Raw genomic sequence first — 17,571 nt, forward strand, 5'->3', positions numbered from 1 at the left:
GCCAGTTTTTTCGTCCACTTCTTGCCATCGTCCAAATGTGTCCTTGGAGCACCAGCGAGAGCTTGCGAAGAGTTACACAAGCACCCTTCCTTGCTGTCTGCTCCTGTTGGCCAGTCCTGGCCTGTTTCACAGTGGGTTATCTCTACCCCGGACCTGATATCTGACAAAAGAGGTATAGTATTGGTATGAGATAACTGCCGTTAACCATGCGCTGTAGTCGTAAGCTTCATTTCTGTCCGATAATCATATCTGATCCAAAACGGTCAACCAAATTTGCCGTGGTGGCCAATCGGCGTTGTCACTTATGTGATTAATAGACCGTTATCTCCGGGTTTCTCGTTCTTTTCTTCTCTTGCCGTCTGCTTCATACGTTTACTGGACGGTTGATAGATTTCATCTTCAGGGCGCAATCAACGGAGTCATTACGGATTTTTCTCTACATCCTCCATATTGGCTTAATCGCCTTCGCTCCATCTCTCAGAGAATATACCTGCAGGGTGCTGATGGAGCCTGTTCGGCCATCGCGAAAACGCCGACGACCAGCGCTAACATGTCTGGAATGAAGGCGCCGAAAGATCAAATGCGACCGGAATAATCCATGTCGTCAGCGTATACAGTCCAAGTCTACGTCCTGCATCTACGGCTCAGCCACACTGAATTCCAGATAATTACCAGAACTTAAGTGGAGATTCCTCGGCCCCTCGGAAGTGCCAGCAAGAGGATCACGAATGTCGGGGGTCTTGGTAATGATCAGCGCGGATGCATAATACAATGGAGTCATTTCGGTATATTGATTGCGCGAAAACCCTTCTTTAAAGTGGTCTTTAGTTAATTACCTCATTAAGCATTCGGTGAATTCTTCCATCTTATCAATCCCTCGGCGGCTGCAATGTACAGATCCAAGCAATTTCACAACTCATGCGACCCAAAAATGGCCCAAGAAATCCGGTCGGCGAATTGAAGCAGTCGGTCAATTCAATATCCCGTCGCCACACCGCCTAAGAGCCGGGGATGATCACAGTCCGGTACTTTTGTAACTCCGTTCCAGGCGCTGCCAGTTCGGGCCTTCAGGAAGCCCAATAATTTCATCTGAGGCATGATCCGATTGGGGGTCCTCGGCCGGCTAGGGACAGATCAAACTGGTGTAATCCTAGCGTATGACAAATGTGGTGTCGGAGCCTTGGAATGAATTGCTCCAGCACAGGGCAGCCAGAACCCCCGAAGACCGATGACAGCGCACAATTGGTCTCAGGGTCATACTTGCTGACAAATGACAAATCATGAGGAAGCAGTAGATAAGGCTTCCCTGTCGCAACTCTGATAAAAGGCCGCTGGGTCTGCATGGATTCCTCAATCATCAGCCCTGTCCTAAGGCAACTCACCCGTTTATCAGCCAAACTCAACTACGACGATGGGGGAGAAGCACGGTCCAAACACCCAGCGCGGTAATGCGGTCTGGTTGCACGCTCCAGAAGTCATTATCTCGTCCACTTCCACGAAAGCTATACAAGTCGCCTTCGCAGCCGAAGCCGTCCTAAACATCGCCATTGCCTGGCCCTACATCCTTGACCCTCACTCCACGCTACGAGACCAACTCATGCAAGCAACGCCCAGTAACCCACAAGGGATCCCATCGGCCGAATCGGCATCTCTTCTTCAGTGGATCGGGATGTGTACACTGACTATGAGTGTGCCCTTGATTCTCGGAGTGCCAAACAAGCCAGGCACTGTGGAGGTCCGGAAAGCTGCGTACATCACCATAGCGGCGCTGGAGGTGCTTTGGATTTCGGCTATTGTGTGGCAGGGGGCCGTTTTGGGCGATACCATCAGTGGATTAAATGGCGAGAAGTGTTTAAGGCAGTTTGTTGTTCCGATGGGTTCGTTCCTACTATTCCGGTGTTGGGTCCTATTGGTGAAGCCACACTGGCTGGGGATGTACGGGTCTAAGACAGACTGAGTGCACCCTTTGGTGCCTCCAAGTTAAGACATGGAATTATCATTATAGCGGCCAGCAGACACTGCATCGAGTTCCTCTGACCTTGGGCGGACGAGGCTAGGTCCATCAGACTTGGTAACCTCTTCTCAGGCCACCCCGCACAAAGCGGCATTGAAGAACTCCTCACCTCGGCACAAACCGGCTCCGGCGACGATCCCTGCCCTCCAGATGGCACTCTGTCGATCGAAGAGCACCATCCCTTGCCTTGACATTTGGACCGGCACGCCCGTGATTTGGTGTACCATCAGCAAGTTGAGATCACAATCATGCAGAAATTTGCCAGTAGCAATGACAGAACAGTTGGGGGATACCGGACGTATAAATAAAGAACAACATAGCTGCGTATCCTTCTAATTTGAAGCCTGTCCCGTGTCCCACATCTTGTTTCAAATCCCAAAGTCATTTTCATATCTCAAAATCTGTCCCATATCCCAAATCAATCTCTAGATCCTCGCCGGTAAGCATGAAGGATCTAACCCTGTATGATGTCAATGTCGCCAGAGGCGGCCATTTTGAGGACGTTCTTTCGTTTACTCCTGCTTTGCTCGCTTGACGGTTGAGTTACCATACAAGGCAATCTCTGGAGATATCTTCCGCTTTGATGCCCCGAGGGAAATATTATCAAGGCACTGGGACTCAACAGCTGTCCCCAACTTCTCCTGTTGTCGGTTGCTTTGCCTGCCTGTATAAATATCTCCAACAGAAACTGCGTCGTCGCTAGGAGAGCTAGTTCTCGATCTGTCAACCAGGTGCTCGTAGCCTCGCAGTCTCCGAAGCCAACTCTTCTCTTCCTGTTCTCCATCATCCGGTATCTCTAGGCATCTCTGGGCCATCTCCTGAAGCTCCTCAAAGCTGATTGTATCCCTGAACGAGCGATCCTTATGAACCTTCAACACTCGTGGAAATCGCAGAGCAAAGTACCCAACATTCGCGGGCTTGTCGAAGCCAGCACCGACCACTTCTACTATAAACGGATGCTTGAATAGCTCCACTGGCTGTAGCCTCCGTGTGGGCTCGAATAAGACATCGAATTCAGGCATAGACTTGACGAATGGTGCTCGTGTGAAGCATCCATGACGGCACTTAACGCCCCATGTGCCCTCCAAGCCATGCCATAAACTTCGTTCCGAAAGGCGTTGGCGGGCCCGTAGGGACCGGTCACCCGTTACTCGTGCTGCTACTCCAATCCCAAGCGTGGTGTGATGAATGCTAAACTTTCCAGCCACAAAGCTGAAGGCAGGGCAGACCCGGCAATTGGGGGCAACTCGCGAAACGTGATTGGCCCGGGGAATGGTCCAGGCGGCCCAGACCCTCGTCCTCCCAAAGAACCACGAAACAACGCTTCTTCCCCGGGCTGGCGCCCCATGGGAAGTGGAGATTCGGTGGAGGGCCCGCTAAGGCCCCTAGTTAGCCAGTAGCCACAGCGGACCGTGGGGTCCTGTTTCCAGGGGTGTCACGCCAGCTGCAGGGTTAACAAACCTTCCCAAACTGACTCGAAGAGGCAATTCCCCTATCTGGTCACTTCCCATTTCTTCCCTCCCCCGACATCATCATCACCCTCCTCGCCTCCAGTTCAGACTCTGGGGTCAGCCGTTCGTCTCCAGTCTCCAGCCTCCAGCCTCAGCGCGCCCCGGTCCCCCCTAGTACAGACCGTACAGTGCTATCTGTACTTCATGACATGACGGCTGCCTGAAGCCCCTGCCTTGCCTTGCACCATGCAGGCGACGAGGACCTCGACGCTGAAGCCGCTGAATCCCTGTAAAGTAGGCCCACTGCCCTAATCTTGCCCGTTCCGGGTCGATGGATGTACCGTGGCTTCACCGATGAGGCTGTTGGCTGGATCGCCAACTTATCGTAGAATCCTGGACCCATGAGGCCTCATTTTAGGACGTCCCGTCCAACTCACAAAATATTCGACTTGCCCACCACTAGACCGTTTATCAATGAAGAGCCTGAGCTGGCAACACGTCCCCAGCACTCCTCATATCCCTCGGGCTGATCCTCCATGACATCCCGAATTTCCCAAGCCCAACTTCCTACCCTGGTACACGATACCCTCGCTATCAACAGCCTCAAACACGCCCGCATCCAGTTTATGGACCGAGTCGATGGTCGCAGACTTGAACTCGATGGTCTCATAGCGCTTCAGCAGGTCCGCCTCGGCCTTGGCTCGGAAGTCGGCCGGGTCTGTGTGGTCGAACCCAAGGACGTTGTGCATGTACTTTGTTCGCGCATTCCGATACGATCCCGAGTCAAGAACTATGGCAATATACAGCTGACGGGCAAGGCCGGTAGCCATGGCCAAGCCGGCAGGCCCGCCGCCGATGATGAGGACGTCGTAAAGCTTCGCCGACATGGTGTTCGAGATGGTGCAATGTTTCCGGAAGGGTTTTCGTGCGATAGAAGACGATATTTATATGTGAAATGGATGTCATAATGAGGCTCTCTGTGGCCAAGATTGTCAGCTTATGTCCTCCCAGAAATCCAGATGTCTCCGGCCGGAGACATTGACCCACTGGCCCAGATCCGGGTGGGGCCCTCGGAGACATTTGGGTTGCCTGCTTGGGTATCCGTAGTCGGAGCAAAGACGACCTGGGCCTGCGCAAGCCAGGGAATTAATAAATGCGCCAACGAACAAGTACAAGAATGACAACGCTCTATACAAAACTATACAAGTGATGAAAACGAACTTCTAAAGCTTGCTAATCTAAAGCTTGCTAAGAAGGAGGCACGGGATACAACACGGTGGGACACCTTCCAACAGACACAGGTCCCTAGAATGCGATCAACGACACTCATCGCGGCGCGAACCAAACAGGGTACCGACAGATGCTTACCGGAAAACGTCGGAAAACATTCCAAAAGAGTCGATGCAGCGCTACCGGGCAAACACACACGGCGGCTCTATGACGAGCTGTTATGGAAGGAAGCCAGTATGCTCGCCCAGCTTAGGACAGGCATGGCAAGATTGAACGCGTACCTATTCCGAATTGAAGCGGCACCGTCAGACCACTGCGATTGTGGACAAGCGAGAGAGACAGTTGAGCATTTCCTTTTCCCATGCAGAAAGTGGACGACACACCGACCAGAGTTGCTTGAATACACAAACACGCAGAGAGGCAATATTTCATTTTATCTGGGAGGAAAATCGCCATCAGATGACCGAAGCTGGACCCCAAACCTCGATGCAAGCTATTGATCAAGAGTGAACTGTCCCACTAACATTTACATACAACCTAACCTAGACCTTCAACCCGTACCATCCATAGTAGGCACCACTTCAGCCGCCGTAGATAGGACACTGAACACTTGAAGAATGGCCTTCAAGCTCGTTTGCTAATAATAATACTAACCCACGGGAATCCGCAAAGAGATGACAGATGAAGGAGGACACAAGCGAGAAGTGGGCTTAAGGAAATTAGGACATAATGGAGAAAATGGACATGTATATTAGTAATAGTTGCCCTTTCGGCGTAGCCGCCGGGCGTTAATAAATTGTGTGTGTGCGTGTATACAAGACTATGCAAGCGGGTCCGTCAATGGACGCGACTCTGTACACAATGATACAGTAGGGTATCCGCAAGGGTCACGCCCACCCCCGATGCTCAAGCGGCCACAGCCGCGAGCTCCAGCGGGCGAAGCAAGCCTCGGGACATCCCATCCATCCATCCACTCCACCCTTTTCACCTCGGAGCACTTGCGGCTCCCGGGAAGGCTAGGTTTGTGAGGACTAGTCCGTAGCGGGGCTCTCCCGCTGGTACGATGCTCAGAACCCCAACGGCGCACGGGGGGGTTCTGTGGCGGACCTGCTACGAGTCATCACTAGCACAACCCAGGCGTCGGAAGCCGGGGCGGCTGCACTATCTCGGACCTCCCGCTTTGAGGGGAGGTCGTTGAGATCGCTGTCGGAGAAACAATCGTAATCAGAAAGAATATCGGAAACTAAATCGGGCGGCTGTGACGTGTCGACGTCGACGTCAGGCGGTGAGCCGTCAAACTCGTAGATGACGCATAGCGGCGGGCACGGGGGCCGGCAATGGCGACCGTGATAGTGGCGGCAGTGGATCGGCAGGTTCCAAAGAGGCAAGTACATGACGACCAAGCTAGGACATAGCCTCCACAGCTGCGAGAAGTCGCTGTTTTTTTTGGGGGGGTGGGGGGGGGGGTGACAGTCAGGCCTCAGGATAAGACCTCTTGCCGATCTGACTCTTAGTGACCCCATTCATGGGAAGGTTTCGGCTCGGAGATTGACTCACGAATCGTGGATTGTAATAATTATCGGGGGACGTCGTAATTACGCTGAGCCCAGAATTCGGTGAATTCGGTAAGTTCGGTGAATTCGGTAAATTCGCTCCGTTTGTAGTTGAAGGGCTATGACTTGCGCGGCTTGTTTAAAGGGCTCCCGCTTCGTTTTGTGAGGATTAAGGCCAACATCAAGTTCCTTCGTTACTCTCCCGAAAGGCCACGACCTCGTAATATACGACAGTTTTGTCAATCTCTTGAACACCTGCCTCTACTCGTTACAAGACCAGCACCCGCAGCACAGATCATACCATGGCACCACTGAAAGTCCTCATCTGTGGTGGCGGCATTGCCGGTCCTGCTCTCGCTTTCTGGCTCTCGAAGCTGGGTTATGATATCACTGTCGTGGAGCGCTTCTCGTGCCTACGGGCGTCTGGGCAGCAGATCGATCTGCGGGGGCCTGGGATCCAGGCTATGAAGCGCATGGGCCTCGAACAGGCGTTCCGCTCCAAATCAGTCGATGAGACAGGTACACAGTTTGTGGACAGCTCTGGAAGGCAGAGAGGCTTCTTCCCGGTGAATAAGACGGGCGAGGGGCCACAGGGCTTCACCACCGATTTCGAGATCATGAGAGGAGACTTGTGCCGTCTTTTGTACGACGCTACCAAGGACCATGTCGAGTACATCTTTGACATGACCGTCTCAAGTTTTCACCAACATGACGGCGTTGTTGACGTCCGATTCTCAAATGGTTTAGAGGATCAATTTGATCTCTTAGTCGGTGCCGATGGCCAAGGATCACGGATCCGGAGGATGATGCTACCGCCTGACAGCCCGAATCCTTTTTACACTCTCCATATGTATGTGGCATATTTCACTACTGCTCGACAGAGCAGCGACGAACGCATCGCCACGACATATCTTGGGACCAACAAGCGCGTGATTTTCACTCGAAGCCATGATTCGATCACAACCCAAACATATCTGATCTATCCTGACAACTCAGATCAATTGAAAGGCGTCATGAATAGCAAGCTTGAGGAGCAAAAGAAAACCTGGGCTGAACTATACCGGGATGCAGGGTGGGAGGCGAAACGAATTGTCCAGGCAATGCAAGATGACTCAATATCCAACGACTTCTACACTCATGAAGTGGCGCAAGTCAGGATGGGCTCCTGGTCTCGTGGCCGGGTAGTTCTGGTCGGGGACGCCGCCTATTGCCCTTCACCGCTGACCGGAATGGGTACCACATCAGGTCTTGTCGGCGCCTATGTCCTAGCAGGCGAAATTGCGAAGCATTTGAACGACCCCAAGGAAGTTCTCAGTGGCAATCCAGATGGTGAGAAGGATCCTCTTGTTTCCGCACTAGAAGCCTACGACAGTCGATTCAGACCCTTTATGAGCCAGGTGCAAACGCTGGGCCCAGGTCTCTGGATTCCGTCATCGTCTTGGGCTATTGCTGTGTGCAACTTCCTCATTGGCATATTCGCCTTCCTGCACATTGATTATTTGAGCACATATGTCCTCCGCGAGGATGTCAAATGGGACTTGCCTGACTATGCGGAGCTGACACAGCTGGGTTTGTCAGAGTGATGTTGCTTTCGTCAGGGCTGTGGCGAGTGAAAGTGCATTTGGAGGATTATCTCGTTGGAATGTTGGAAACTTGGAAACTGTACGTGAAAATGGAATGTGCTCTTATAAATCTCTCGCCTCAATCATATTGATTCCTCGGTAACGGCTTAGATACGGAAGGGAGAAAGTCCAAACGGCATTAGCGTCCACAAAAGGGTTGGCAACTATTGAGAACTAGACTCCCTTTCCTTGGGTACTATATTCAATGGCAGTACAACACCGAAGGTCTGAAGAGGTAATTGACGCCCAGAACCCTCGATCTCCCAGTCTGGCCTCACTTCTCCCGACATTTCTAATCGCAATCCTCGCTATAAGCCGTGTCGCATTGGCTGAGATACGAGCGTAGGAACTGGAACCATGAACTAATTCCTTTCCTTGCCCTGCCACAATCTGCTCGACTTCAGTGCCGAAAATGCCCATACATTGCTTACTAATTGCAGAAAATACAGGAATGTTGCTAGTGCTATAGTTGGCAGAACTCAAAGAGTCACGGCGGGCTGAAAAGCAACGATTCGGCTGCAGAGTCTGAAGTGTCATAAGAGGTCTAATGTCAGCGTTTTTATTTTTCATCTTGAGTGGCCAGCAGCTGGAGGCCGAAGTGCGGATAAAGTTACTCTCTCATTCCTGGATAAGTTATTAGCCGATGCCGCTAGTCTTAGCCCTGAAATGTACACTCATGTAAAGGGTGTACTAGCGCGAGAACAGGACGGAGGAGAAGCCTGTAGAAGAAAAGGCTGTCGAGGCCCCCGTTGAGGCCAAGCCCGCGCAGGAGTCTCCAGTCGAGACTAAGGCTGCAGAGGAGAAGCCTATCGAGGCGCCCCCCCCCCACTAAACCATACGATGTAGAGGCCCCCGCTGAGGCTTACACTGAGCCCAAGGAGACGAAGACCGAGCAGCCCAACACCGAGGAGGTCAAGCCTGAGGAGCCTAAGCCTGAGGACAAGGCTGAGACTCCCGTGGTTGGCACTGAGAACGGCACTACGGCCGCTGAGAAATGGCAACCAAACCGCTGAAAGCAAGCCTGACGAACCCGCCGCTACCGGCAGCACGGCGACCAAGAAGAAGCTCCGGGTCAGCGCAATTTTCAGTAAGCTCAAACACAAGTTCACTAACGTGAAACAGAGAGGGAACGAATGGAAATGAGCTAATATCATGACGCTTTCATTTCAGTAGCGGATGTTCAACTGCTCCTTAGAGTAACAAAAGGCTAGGCGGAGTCAACATAAAGCAAGTCGCAAGTCACTCTAGGCTTGAATATCGCACTATCATGCCGAAATTCTTTTACTAGGAATGATATACTGAGTCCGCCTATATATCTACCTATTGTTCGTTGACCCAGTCCAATTCAAAGGCGCCAGAATGACTCTATACGTCTCCGACATTTCACTCCATTCACTCAGGCCGGGCATCACTGTTTCGTCTAAGGACATACGGGAGCGGTAGATTGGCTACGCGGCGTGCGTCTAGGGCTAGCGATAAACCCTGGCTAGCCCCAATCTTGCATGTACGGCCTCCTGAAGTAATATCCATCAACCTTGTGATGGGGGTAGTGCTGCAAGTACTTGGATTCAAACTAATCGCCGCCCACCATAACTGACAGAATCTTCCACGAATCATCAGTGCCTCTCTAGCAACAGTCTTCAGTCTAAACTTGTGTCGGTGACCATCATAATCTCCCAGATTGCCTCAACACTGACAAGATGGCCGATTTTACCGGCGCTACCCCTGCTTGTGGCGTCTAGCTCGTATCACCATCGGCAGAGTCCCTGCTTGCCCCATCCGACGTGTTTCAGGTTTTGGCGTCTTTCACGATTGCTTGCTTTATATACCAATACTCCCTCGCTCTGTAGCTGTCCTTTTTGAATGCCAGTCAACACTTGAAGTTTCCTCTTTGAAAGAGGAATTTTGTCCGCTCCTTTCGTTTCGTTATTGTTACTGCTTGTTTCTGAACCGCACTCATTATCATCATGAAGGCGCCGCTCTCGTTCTCTCTTCTGGCCATTCTTGGCCGCGTGTGTGCTAGCCGACATGCCTGCAGCCCTGACCTACACCAGTCTTATCGCCATGGCGATGGCCCTAGTGTTTACGGTCTGAAGGCCGCGGAGACTTCAGCACACAATCTTCGTGCTGGCCAGTCATCTACATTCTCTACAATTGTTTCCATTTCATCTTCTACCGCCATGCCAGTGCTAGCGCAGACCAACTTGACGTCGCATTCATCCCAGGCGTTATCCCCCGCTCCTCTGTCTTCAAATACCTCATCAACGTCATCGGTGATTTCCCAATTCTCTACACCATCGACCCAGAACTTCTCGTTAGTTTCATACCCGACAACCACGGTATCGTCACTAGCGTCTAGCACCTCGGTCTCAAGCTCGGCCGAGCCGACCTCAACCGGCCCAGTTTTGGCACCCGCTTCATTCAACCACCCAGGGCTTCTCCAGTCGGACAAAGATTTCGCTCGCATTCGATCTAAACTAGCCGATGGAGAGGAACCATGGACAACTGCCTGGAACAAGCTCCTTGAGAGCTCATACGCCTCCTCCTCGTACGTACCCAACCCAGTCGCGATTGTATACCGTGGATACGACGGGACGAACGCCGAAAATTATGGCCAGCTGTACCGCGATGTGGCCGCTGCGTATGTGCTTGCTATTCGGTGGGCCATAACCCAGGAAAGCGAGTTTGGCGACGCAGCTTTGCGCATCATGGATGCTTGGTCCTCGACCCTGACAGCCCTCTCTGGCACCGTGGATCTCTATCTCGCCGCGGGTATTTACGGTTATGAGTTCGCCCAGGCCGGAGAGATCATGCGCGATTACGAGGGTTGGTCCACAGCGAAATTTCAGCAGTTCAAGGACATGATGACCAATGTCTTCTACAAGCCTGTAGATGGATGGTTCACGGGACACGAGAACTGGGCATCTTATGCGCCAGGGGTATACGCCAATTGGGATCTGAGCCTGATCGCCTCAGCCATGTCTATTGGTGTCTTGGCGGACGACCCGGCTATCTACAACCAAGGAATCAGCTGGTTCTATAACGGCACAGGCAACGGCCAGATTAACGAGGCGGTTCCTTTCTCGCATTTTTATGACAACCAGCTTCTCGGCCAAACGATGGAGTCCGGACGGGATCAGGGACACAACACACTGAACATGGCGCTCTTGGGTGTTATTGGCCAGACTGCCTACAACCAAGGAAATGACTTGTTTGCCTACAATGGCAGTATTATCCTTGCAGCGTATGTCTCTATCCGTCTCTTGCATTCCCGCCTGCTCCAGATTACACTTACCTTCACCTCTACTTCAGTAACGAAGACAGGCCATTCAGTCGGTTACAGCCCTCTGGAAGGTTGTCAAATATAAATCAAATTCCCGACTTGCTAACATGAATTAGGTCTGAATATGTTGCCCGATATAATCTAGGCTACGATGTCCCTTACACTCCCTACGACAACGGATGGATCGACATGCCGACTATTAGTAACTCGAGCCGCGGGAGCATTAGACCGAACTGGGAACTACTCTACAACCACTACGGTGTTCTCAAGAATGAGAATGTGACATGGACTAAGCAGTTCCGGGACCTGGTCGTCTCGGACAATGGAGGAGCCGAAGGAGGGTCTGGTGATTATGGCCCCAACGGCGGCGGATATGACCAACTCGGCTGGGGAACGCTGCTCTACACCTTGAAGTAGTCAGACTGAGCGATGCACACAGTCGCCCTGTATGGATGCGCACCTACAGTCATTGGATCATCGGCCTTCTGGAAAGGTTTACAAGAAAAGCAAAAGCAATTGATCCTCGAGTGTGGATGTGCGATTCATTTCCATTTTACCTTCTATTTGTGTATTTTATTTAAGAATTAGATACTGAACATTGAGATCTCATCCCCTCCGTCATTTGTCTGGACGTTGTACATATTCCCAAGGTCGAGGGGAGCCAGAGCCACCAAGGACTTGCAAGGCTGTAGATTGTAGAAGTAAAACTACAGCTAACATATGTTACGGCTTGACCCCCTGTAACAGGGCTCGAGGCTTGATAAGACAACTGGAGCACCTTATTGATCGCTTAACCTGCGATCACTGCCCAATCTTTTGCCCTGTGGGGCAACGGCTTAGAGGTGCGCCGTTACATGAAACCACTCAAGTAGTTTCATAATGATACGCTTTGCCGGTACGGTTGGTTCTCTGCCTTCACAGGGGCCTCGTTGATTATTTCCTTTCATATTTGTAGCATGCGGAAATGACGACTGATAGTTTGTGGTTCAAGACATCCGGACTTTGTCCTACCGTAAAAACTCTGTCAACTCGCGCAGCCTAGCGTCTCCATTTTCCCACTGTTAACCGCGAAAACGTCACAAACAGCCTAGTGTATTGGTTCTCCTTCTTTTTATGGAGAAGCTAGGCTGCGCGAGTTGACAGAGTTTTTACGGTACTGTACTAAGGGTCGCTTGTAGTTTAACAAATTATATGCTTTTCGTCTATGCATACTTCCTTATTCCATATTTCCTATTCTAATTACCATTTAGTAATTGACTTTAAGGGGCGAGCCCTGAGTTCTTTCCAACAGAAGGGTTCCGTGTATTGTGTATCTAAAGCTAAAGAGAGAGAGAGGGAGAGAGACCTGTCTTCCTCGAAGCTCTGTCTCTGCTGGGCGCCAGCTAGGGCGGGGCTAGCGGAGCCATGGGTTCTTCCGGGCCTGGCCCCAGCCAGTCCCACAACCATAGTCTCAGCCTATGACATCGACCAACTCGATCTAGGGTAACTAACGATCTCTAATTTCCCTATTAAGTATATACGTATTATAGTGCGACTATATAAGGAAGTAACTTAATGTCCTTAATATAATGGGTTAAGTTAGTGAGTGGAGTTTGGTAATGTTTAAAAAGTGAGATATATTAGAACTTCGCGCCACGACCCATGTGACACAAGCGGTCAGAAAGGGCAGAATTAGGGGCCCATATTTTTCTAGTCACAGCGCACCAATCAGGAGTAGATCACGCTTTTGCCTGGAACACCCACGATTCAAGGATCACCACAACCCAGGACCTCACCCGATCGTCGCCCCCAACCACGGTATATGCACCCCAATGTGCACCACTAGATTAGACCATTGCTCCTCAGCTATTAATACGGCTTGGTTACCTCAATCTATCTGACTGCTACGCATCACTCCGATTGACCATTACCAGACGTAACGTTACCCTATTGCTCAACGACGCCCTGATCCTACTGCCAACATAAACCCTTCGACCGGTTTATCCCTTGGATCCAGACCGACCGTTACAATTAAGCATGACTTGTTACTCCTTTCTGAGGAATTGAATAGATTCAAACTGCTGTGCACTCCCAACCTGACAGCTTAAATCCTTCGACTCATTAAGATCTTGATCAATATGCTTAATCTCTTCCTTAACCAAACCCCAAGCGTCTGGACCGAGCGGGACTCTGAGAGGAATTCTTCGACCGCGGCTCACAACTTCATACATACCTGCAGCCACTGCTTCCGGTGAAGACCATGTCTTTCGGTTCTCTTCGTTCATAATATATGTTTCGAGGATCCGAGAAGGCGAGTCTGGGGCCGTATATGCAGGGTGAGATGCAGCTCGAACCATGTTTGAGCCGGTAAACCTGGTCGCAACCCCCCCAGGCTCGATCAGGCAGAAGTGAACTTATAGAATCATCAGCATTTTGAAGATCAGCGCTCTCCAAAGGTGTACTTACTATTCCATTCCGGACGTACTTCTCGAGAGACGTACTCCGTGAAGCCCTCCACAGCAAACTTACTCGCATTATAGTAGGCGCTTGTGACGGTTCAAGCGCACGAACGAGGTCGAGTGCGACTTGGGCAAAATGATTGTTTACAAGGAGAGAAAGAGATTCCTAAGGAAAGCTCTGACTTAAGCTATTTACACAATATTCATAAAGTGAGACTATTCATAAAGTATGAAAGTCACATGATCGTTCCCTCACACCATCCGCCCTGCCGACTGTGGCTGATTACGACCTGGAATGCCATGAAACATATAGCAACAAGACTGCGAGGAGGTCAGAGAGTCTTAAGTGATTGGAGAGAAGAGGGCTCTGAGTCTGGTCGTCTGGCATGATAGTAGAACAGACGCTAGAGTCAAGTTCTCATTCCCCGCAGTCATGCTTGCAAACAAACAAATAAATCAAATCAAATCGAGCCTCCAATTTGATTTGATTTGGATACGAAAATGATCGATTTGATTTGATTTGATTTGGATCGATTTGGATCGATTTGGATATTTGGATAACCCCACTTTTCTCCCAAAATGATATACAGGCCGTCGCATACTAACTAAGCCTACCCGGTGTGGTTGTTGTGCTAACCACATCGAAGCCCGTGTATATCGCGTCTACCAACGGGTGTTGGAAGAACTGAGGATTCCCCCTCAACTTCAGGATTAAAGTTAAGATTTGAAGTCCTAAAACTTAGATCGTAGGACTTGATCGTAGGACTTTCTAGGACTCAAGTCCTAGAAGGGACCACTTGAAGATATAAGGTCTTAAAGGTCCTTAGATTGCAAGAAGAACAATCACAATAAGAACTACTTTCTCATCAAGTGCACTCAGCATTCCTGCGCAATCCAACAACAACGGGTATAAAAGCATGTACGATTTCGTACTGCCATTTATTTGTTATTTGCTCCTTAGACGATTTCTCATCAATTGACTGGTGCTATCTATATGGCCTCGCACGACTGCCGCCGTGGTAGCTAATGTAGGGCCCGACAATCTGACAGAGCCGTTACCAGACTGGGCAGGATCCCAGGCAGAAGTGGGGCTGACATTCGCCCCAACACGAGCGCTGATTGGGCAACCACTGTATCCAAATGAATCCAAATATCCAAATAAATCCGGGCCTCATGATTTGATTTGATTTGGATACGATTTATTTGTTTGCAACCCTGCCCGCAGTGCAGTCACCCCTACTCACAGGACTTGCCATAATATATGATGCGAATATATCGCGGAGGTCACATAAAGTGAGGTTGTCATGTAGATGTAGAAAGATGGATGACGAGCTAAGACTACAGTTGAGGACGGGAGCATAAGGTCTCCTTTCTCACGTGATGTTACATATAATGCCAGTCTTAAGCACCAGGCCCAAGACTGGTTCTTCACGTATCAATATACTATAGGAACTGCAGAGACTAACTCGGGAATGTGACTTAGTATCGCCTCTGTTCATGACCTTGTGGGCAAAATCGAGAAAGGACCTAGCGAGGGACTGATGCGAATAGAGTCAAGCTCGAGTTCTGACCCTAGGGACGCCCCATCAGGGATCCAAACAGTCCAGAGCTGCAAAAGGCATTAGATTATTTCTCGGTATTATTATGGGTACAAACATCAAGTTGCTTGAAATCGTATCTAAGAGCTGCGAGTTACGTGATGGAATTGATAAAGAATTCTATGCGTTGCAGGAGTTGCAGAGAATACTTGCTGTCTTTAGGAAGCTTTCCCTAGTCCGCCAGGAGGGCATATTATGCTAAAAGATTCCGCTACCTTTAATAGAGACCAAGGCAGGGCAATACATGCTGATCATTATAGGAGGGTTAAGTTTAATAGTGACTTAGATACGGGTTATAAAGGTATTAGTAGCACCCTAAAAGAGATGATCGGGGAGGTATGTGGGATAATAGGCAAGAGGAACTCAGTTTGGAGGGACCGTCTCTCACAACTAAAATCAGCATTTCAATAGAGTCTCCCGCTCTAAGAAAGCCATGGTTCAGCCTAGGATCAGGGCTCCTAATAGTGCAGACCATTTACACTATTAGTGCAGACTACAATCCAAGATCAATAATCAATCCACGACGGGCGTTCGTGGATTGACGACTAGGATGATGCGCCCCTTGAAACGAGCCTTGTTGATCCGGATCGCACCAGTGAATTGATCAGAAATATCCAAAACAAAGTGGTTGGCACAGCAACAATCATGGGTACCCTGGTTTTGTAACACCATGCCAACAACCTAGCGTACTTAGCGTCCACACCGGGCGTCCGTATTCCCTGCCCTGATCTGCAGTCTGCACTAATAGTCTAAATGGTCTGCACTATTAGGAGCCCTGCCTAGGATAATCGCAGGATTGAAGTTGTTCATGAGGCTGTCATTCCGGGCCGCCTCAAAGACGTAATACGACCGGCCTTCCTTCCTGATGACTGCGGCCAACTCCAGCAAGGCACGAGGGAAATCAAAACGACACTCCCTCTCTGGATTGGCAACGTTGGCCGCCTCAATATCTGCAGCAGCGCCTTCCATATCCATCGCCAGATCGCCGGTTCTCTTCCTCACACGCAAGCAGTACGTGGTATTGCACTTGTGGCGCTGGCAACGGTTGACGATCTGTGAGAGCCGCAGGAATGTCATTTCTATGCTCAGGGGATCCACGCTCAGGGGATTACCCTCACCCTGAGGCATAGTCCTACTCGGCTCCGGGTTAATGGCAGTGACGTGGAATCCCCATGTACGCGCAAATACATCACGAGCCGCTTCGTCCTCCATGTCGGCCCGGGGGGAATTATCCATCCAGTACAGGCCGTGGTTGTGTGGGCTACCACGGCCTTGCCATTCGTACCGATCCCAGTAATCTGTGATGTTGAACTTCTTACTTAGAACGATGTCCCGAAAGAGGGTGTATCGGCGATAGAAGTGGAAAGCAGCAATGTGAGGGTTCTGCCGCAATAGGTGGCGCGACAGAGCCATCCTCTCCGGCTCGGTCGCGGCTAACCAGTCTTCATATTGAGGCATGTGCTGGTAGAGACTCCGCCAGTGTAAATCTGCCGGGCTAAACGTGATGAATGCTCCGGGACAGTCAAGGTTATAGCCATATGCCTCAAGTTCCTGCCTCTTTTTGTTCCAGAAGGGACGCGTGCCGCGAATGGACACCGCATGTCTTGTGATCGAGTTGATCAACGTCTGCGCCTCGGGGTCCTCGCTCTGTTCGAGCGCTTGAATAAGCTGCTCTCGTGTGAGTGGTTCATGCATGCCATCATGTTGCTTCACGAAGAATTTGGACCTTGCGCGTGCCTGTGACCGCATCAGGGTGTTGAAGGCGACGAAGCGGAAGGTGGGGTGGCGTGCAAAACGCCCGTCATGCCAGCGCATCGCGTGCTCGATGTAATCCTTGTAATCAATGGAGCGTAACCGAGGTTCAACAAAGTCCGCTCTACCGTCTGGAAAGAGGCAGGGAAAGGCTAAGGAGAGCAGGGCGTGCGACCGGTTGAACTCATTGATCGGCGTATGGCGTATGCTCGGGAGTTCCAGCTCGTGTTGCACTTGAGTCTGGGATCTTAGAGGAAGCCCGGGCCATCTTCCGGTCCGTCGGCGAGAATGATCCGGAGGGCATCGAGCTCCGTATCTTTGGCCAAAAGATCTGGGACTGCAACCTCGTCATCTAGGTCTGGTTCTGCCTCCTGATCATCCTCGGGTCCAACGTCTGTGGCCTCCACCTGACTTCGAGGGATGGCATCCAGAACATTGCCGTCCTGAGGCAATTGACTCAGCCGCTCTTCGTCGATGACGATGCATCGATAGCCAGGATGATGGCGCCGGAGGTAGTTAAGCCATATGGCAACCGGCTGGCGGCGCACACGGAACTGGCGGGTAAACTGTCGGCTAAGCATTGCGTGGGACGACGTATTCGCAGGACGGAGTAGCACAGTGTTCAACTCC

The 17,571-nt window shown here is 50.8% G+C and overlaps 6 protein-coding genes across 6 annotated transcripts; 4 read left to right on the plus strand and 2 right to left on the minus strand.

The window, feature by feature from the left end:
* Positions 1-1,347: 1,347 nt before the first annotated feature.
* Positions 1,348-2,338, plus strand: BGZ61DRAFT_467500 (uncharacterized protein). The gene has a single exon (XM_046247779.1). The coding sequence runs from the start codon at positions 1,412-1,414 to the stop codon at positions 1,955-1,957; it is 546 nt and encodes a 181-aa protein (XP_046094441.1). The 5' UTR covers positions 1,348-1,411; the 3' UTR covers positions 1,958-2,338.
* Positions 2,339-3,676: 1,338 nt separating this feature from the next.
* Positions 3,677-4,422, minus strand: BGZ61DRAFT_467502 (glit protein). Its single transcript, XM_046247780.1, has one exon. The coding sequence runs from the start codon at positions 4,350-4,352 to the stop codon at positions 3,978-3,980; it is 375 nt and encodes a 124-aa protein (XP_046094442.1). The 5' UTR covers positions 4,353-4,422; the 3' UTR covers positions 3,677-3,977.
* Positions 4,423-6,440: 2,018 nt separating this feature from the next.
* BGZ61DRAFT_467503 (uncharacterized protein) lies at positions 6,441-7,987 on the plus strand. Its single transcript, XM_046247781.1, has one exon. It carries the CDS (start codon positions 6,551-6,553, stop codon positions 7,829-7,831), a length of 1,281 nt encoding a protein of 426 aa, XP_046094443.1. The 5' UTR covers positions 6,441-6,550; the 3' UTR covers positions 7,832-7,987.
* A 2,063-nt stretch (positions 7,988-10,050) lies between these two features.
* Positions 10,051-11,570, plus strand: BGZ61DRAFT_373323 (GPI anchored protein; the record flags this gene model as incomplete). The annotated part of the gene is made up of 2 exons (XM_046242244.1): positions 10,051-11,114; positions 11,270-11,570. The coding sequence occupies 2 exons, from the start codon at positions 10,051-10,053 to the stop codon at positions 11,568-11,570; spliced, it is 1,365 nt and encodes a 454-aa protein (XP_046094444.1).
* A 1,389-nt stretch (positions 11,571-12,959) lies between these two features.
* Positions 12,960-14,026, minus strand: BGZ61DRAFT_571546 (uncharacterized protein; the record flags this gene model as incomplete). Its single annotated transcript, XM_046256071.1, has 4 exons — positions 12,960-13,545; positions 13,599-13,678; positions 13,850-13,912; positions 13,995-14,026. The coding sequence occupies 4 exons, from the start codon at positions 14,024-14,026 to the stop codon at positions 13,178-13,180; spliced, it is 543 nt and encodes a 180-aa protein (XP_046094445.1). The 3' UTR covers positions 12,960-13,177.
* Positions 14,027-15,041: 1,015 nt separating this feature from the next.
* BGZ61DRAFT_467506 (uncharacterized protein) lies at positions 15,042-15,749 on the plus strand. Its single transcript, XM_046247782.1, has one exon. It carries the CDS (start codon positions 15,385-15,387, stop codon positions 15,598-15,600), a length of 216 nt encoding a protein of 71 aa, XP_046094446.1. The 5' UTR covers positions 15,042-15,384; the 3' UTR covers positions 15,601-15,749.
* The last annotated feature ends 1,822 nt before the right edge of the window (positions 15,750-17,571 follow it).

This window comes from Ilyonectria robusta, assembly GCF_021365365.1.
Source record: "Ilyonectria robusta strain PMI_751 chromosome Unknown BGZ61scaffold_59, whole genome shotgun sequence".
In the NCBI taxonomy this organism is placed as follows: Eukaryota; Fungi; Ascomycota; class Sordariomycetes; order Hypocreales; family Nectriaceae; genus Ilyonectria; species Ilyonectria robusta.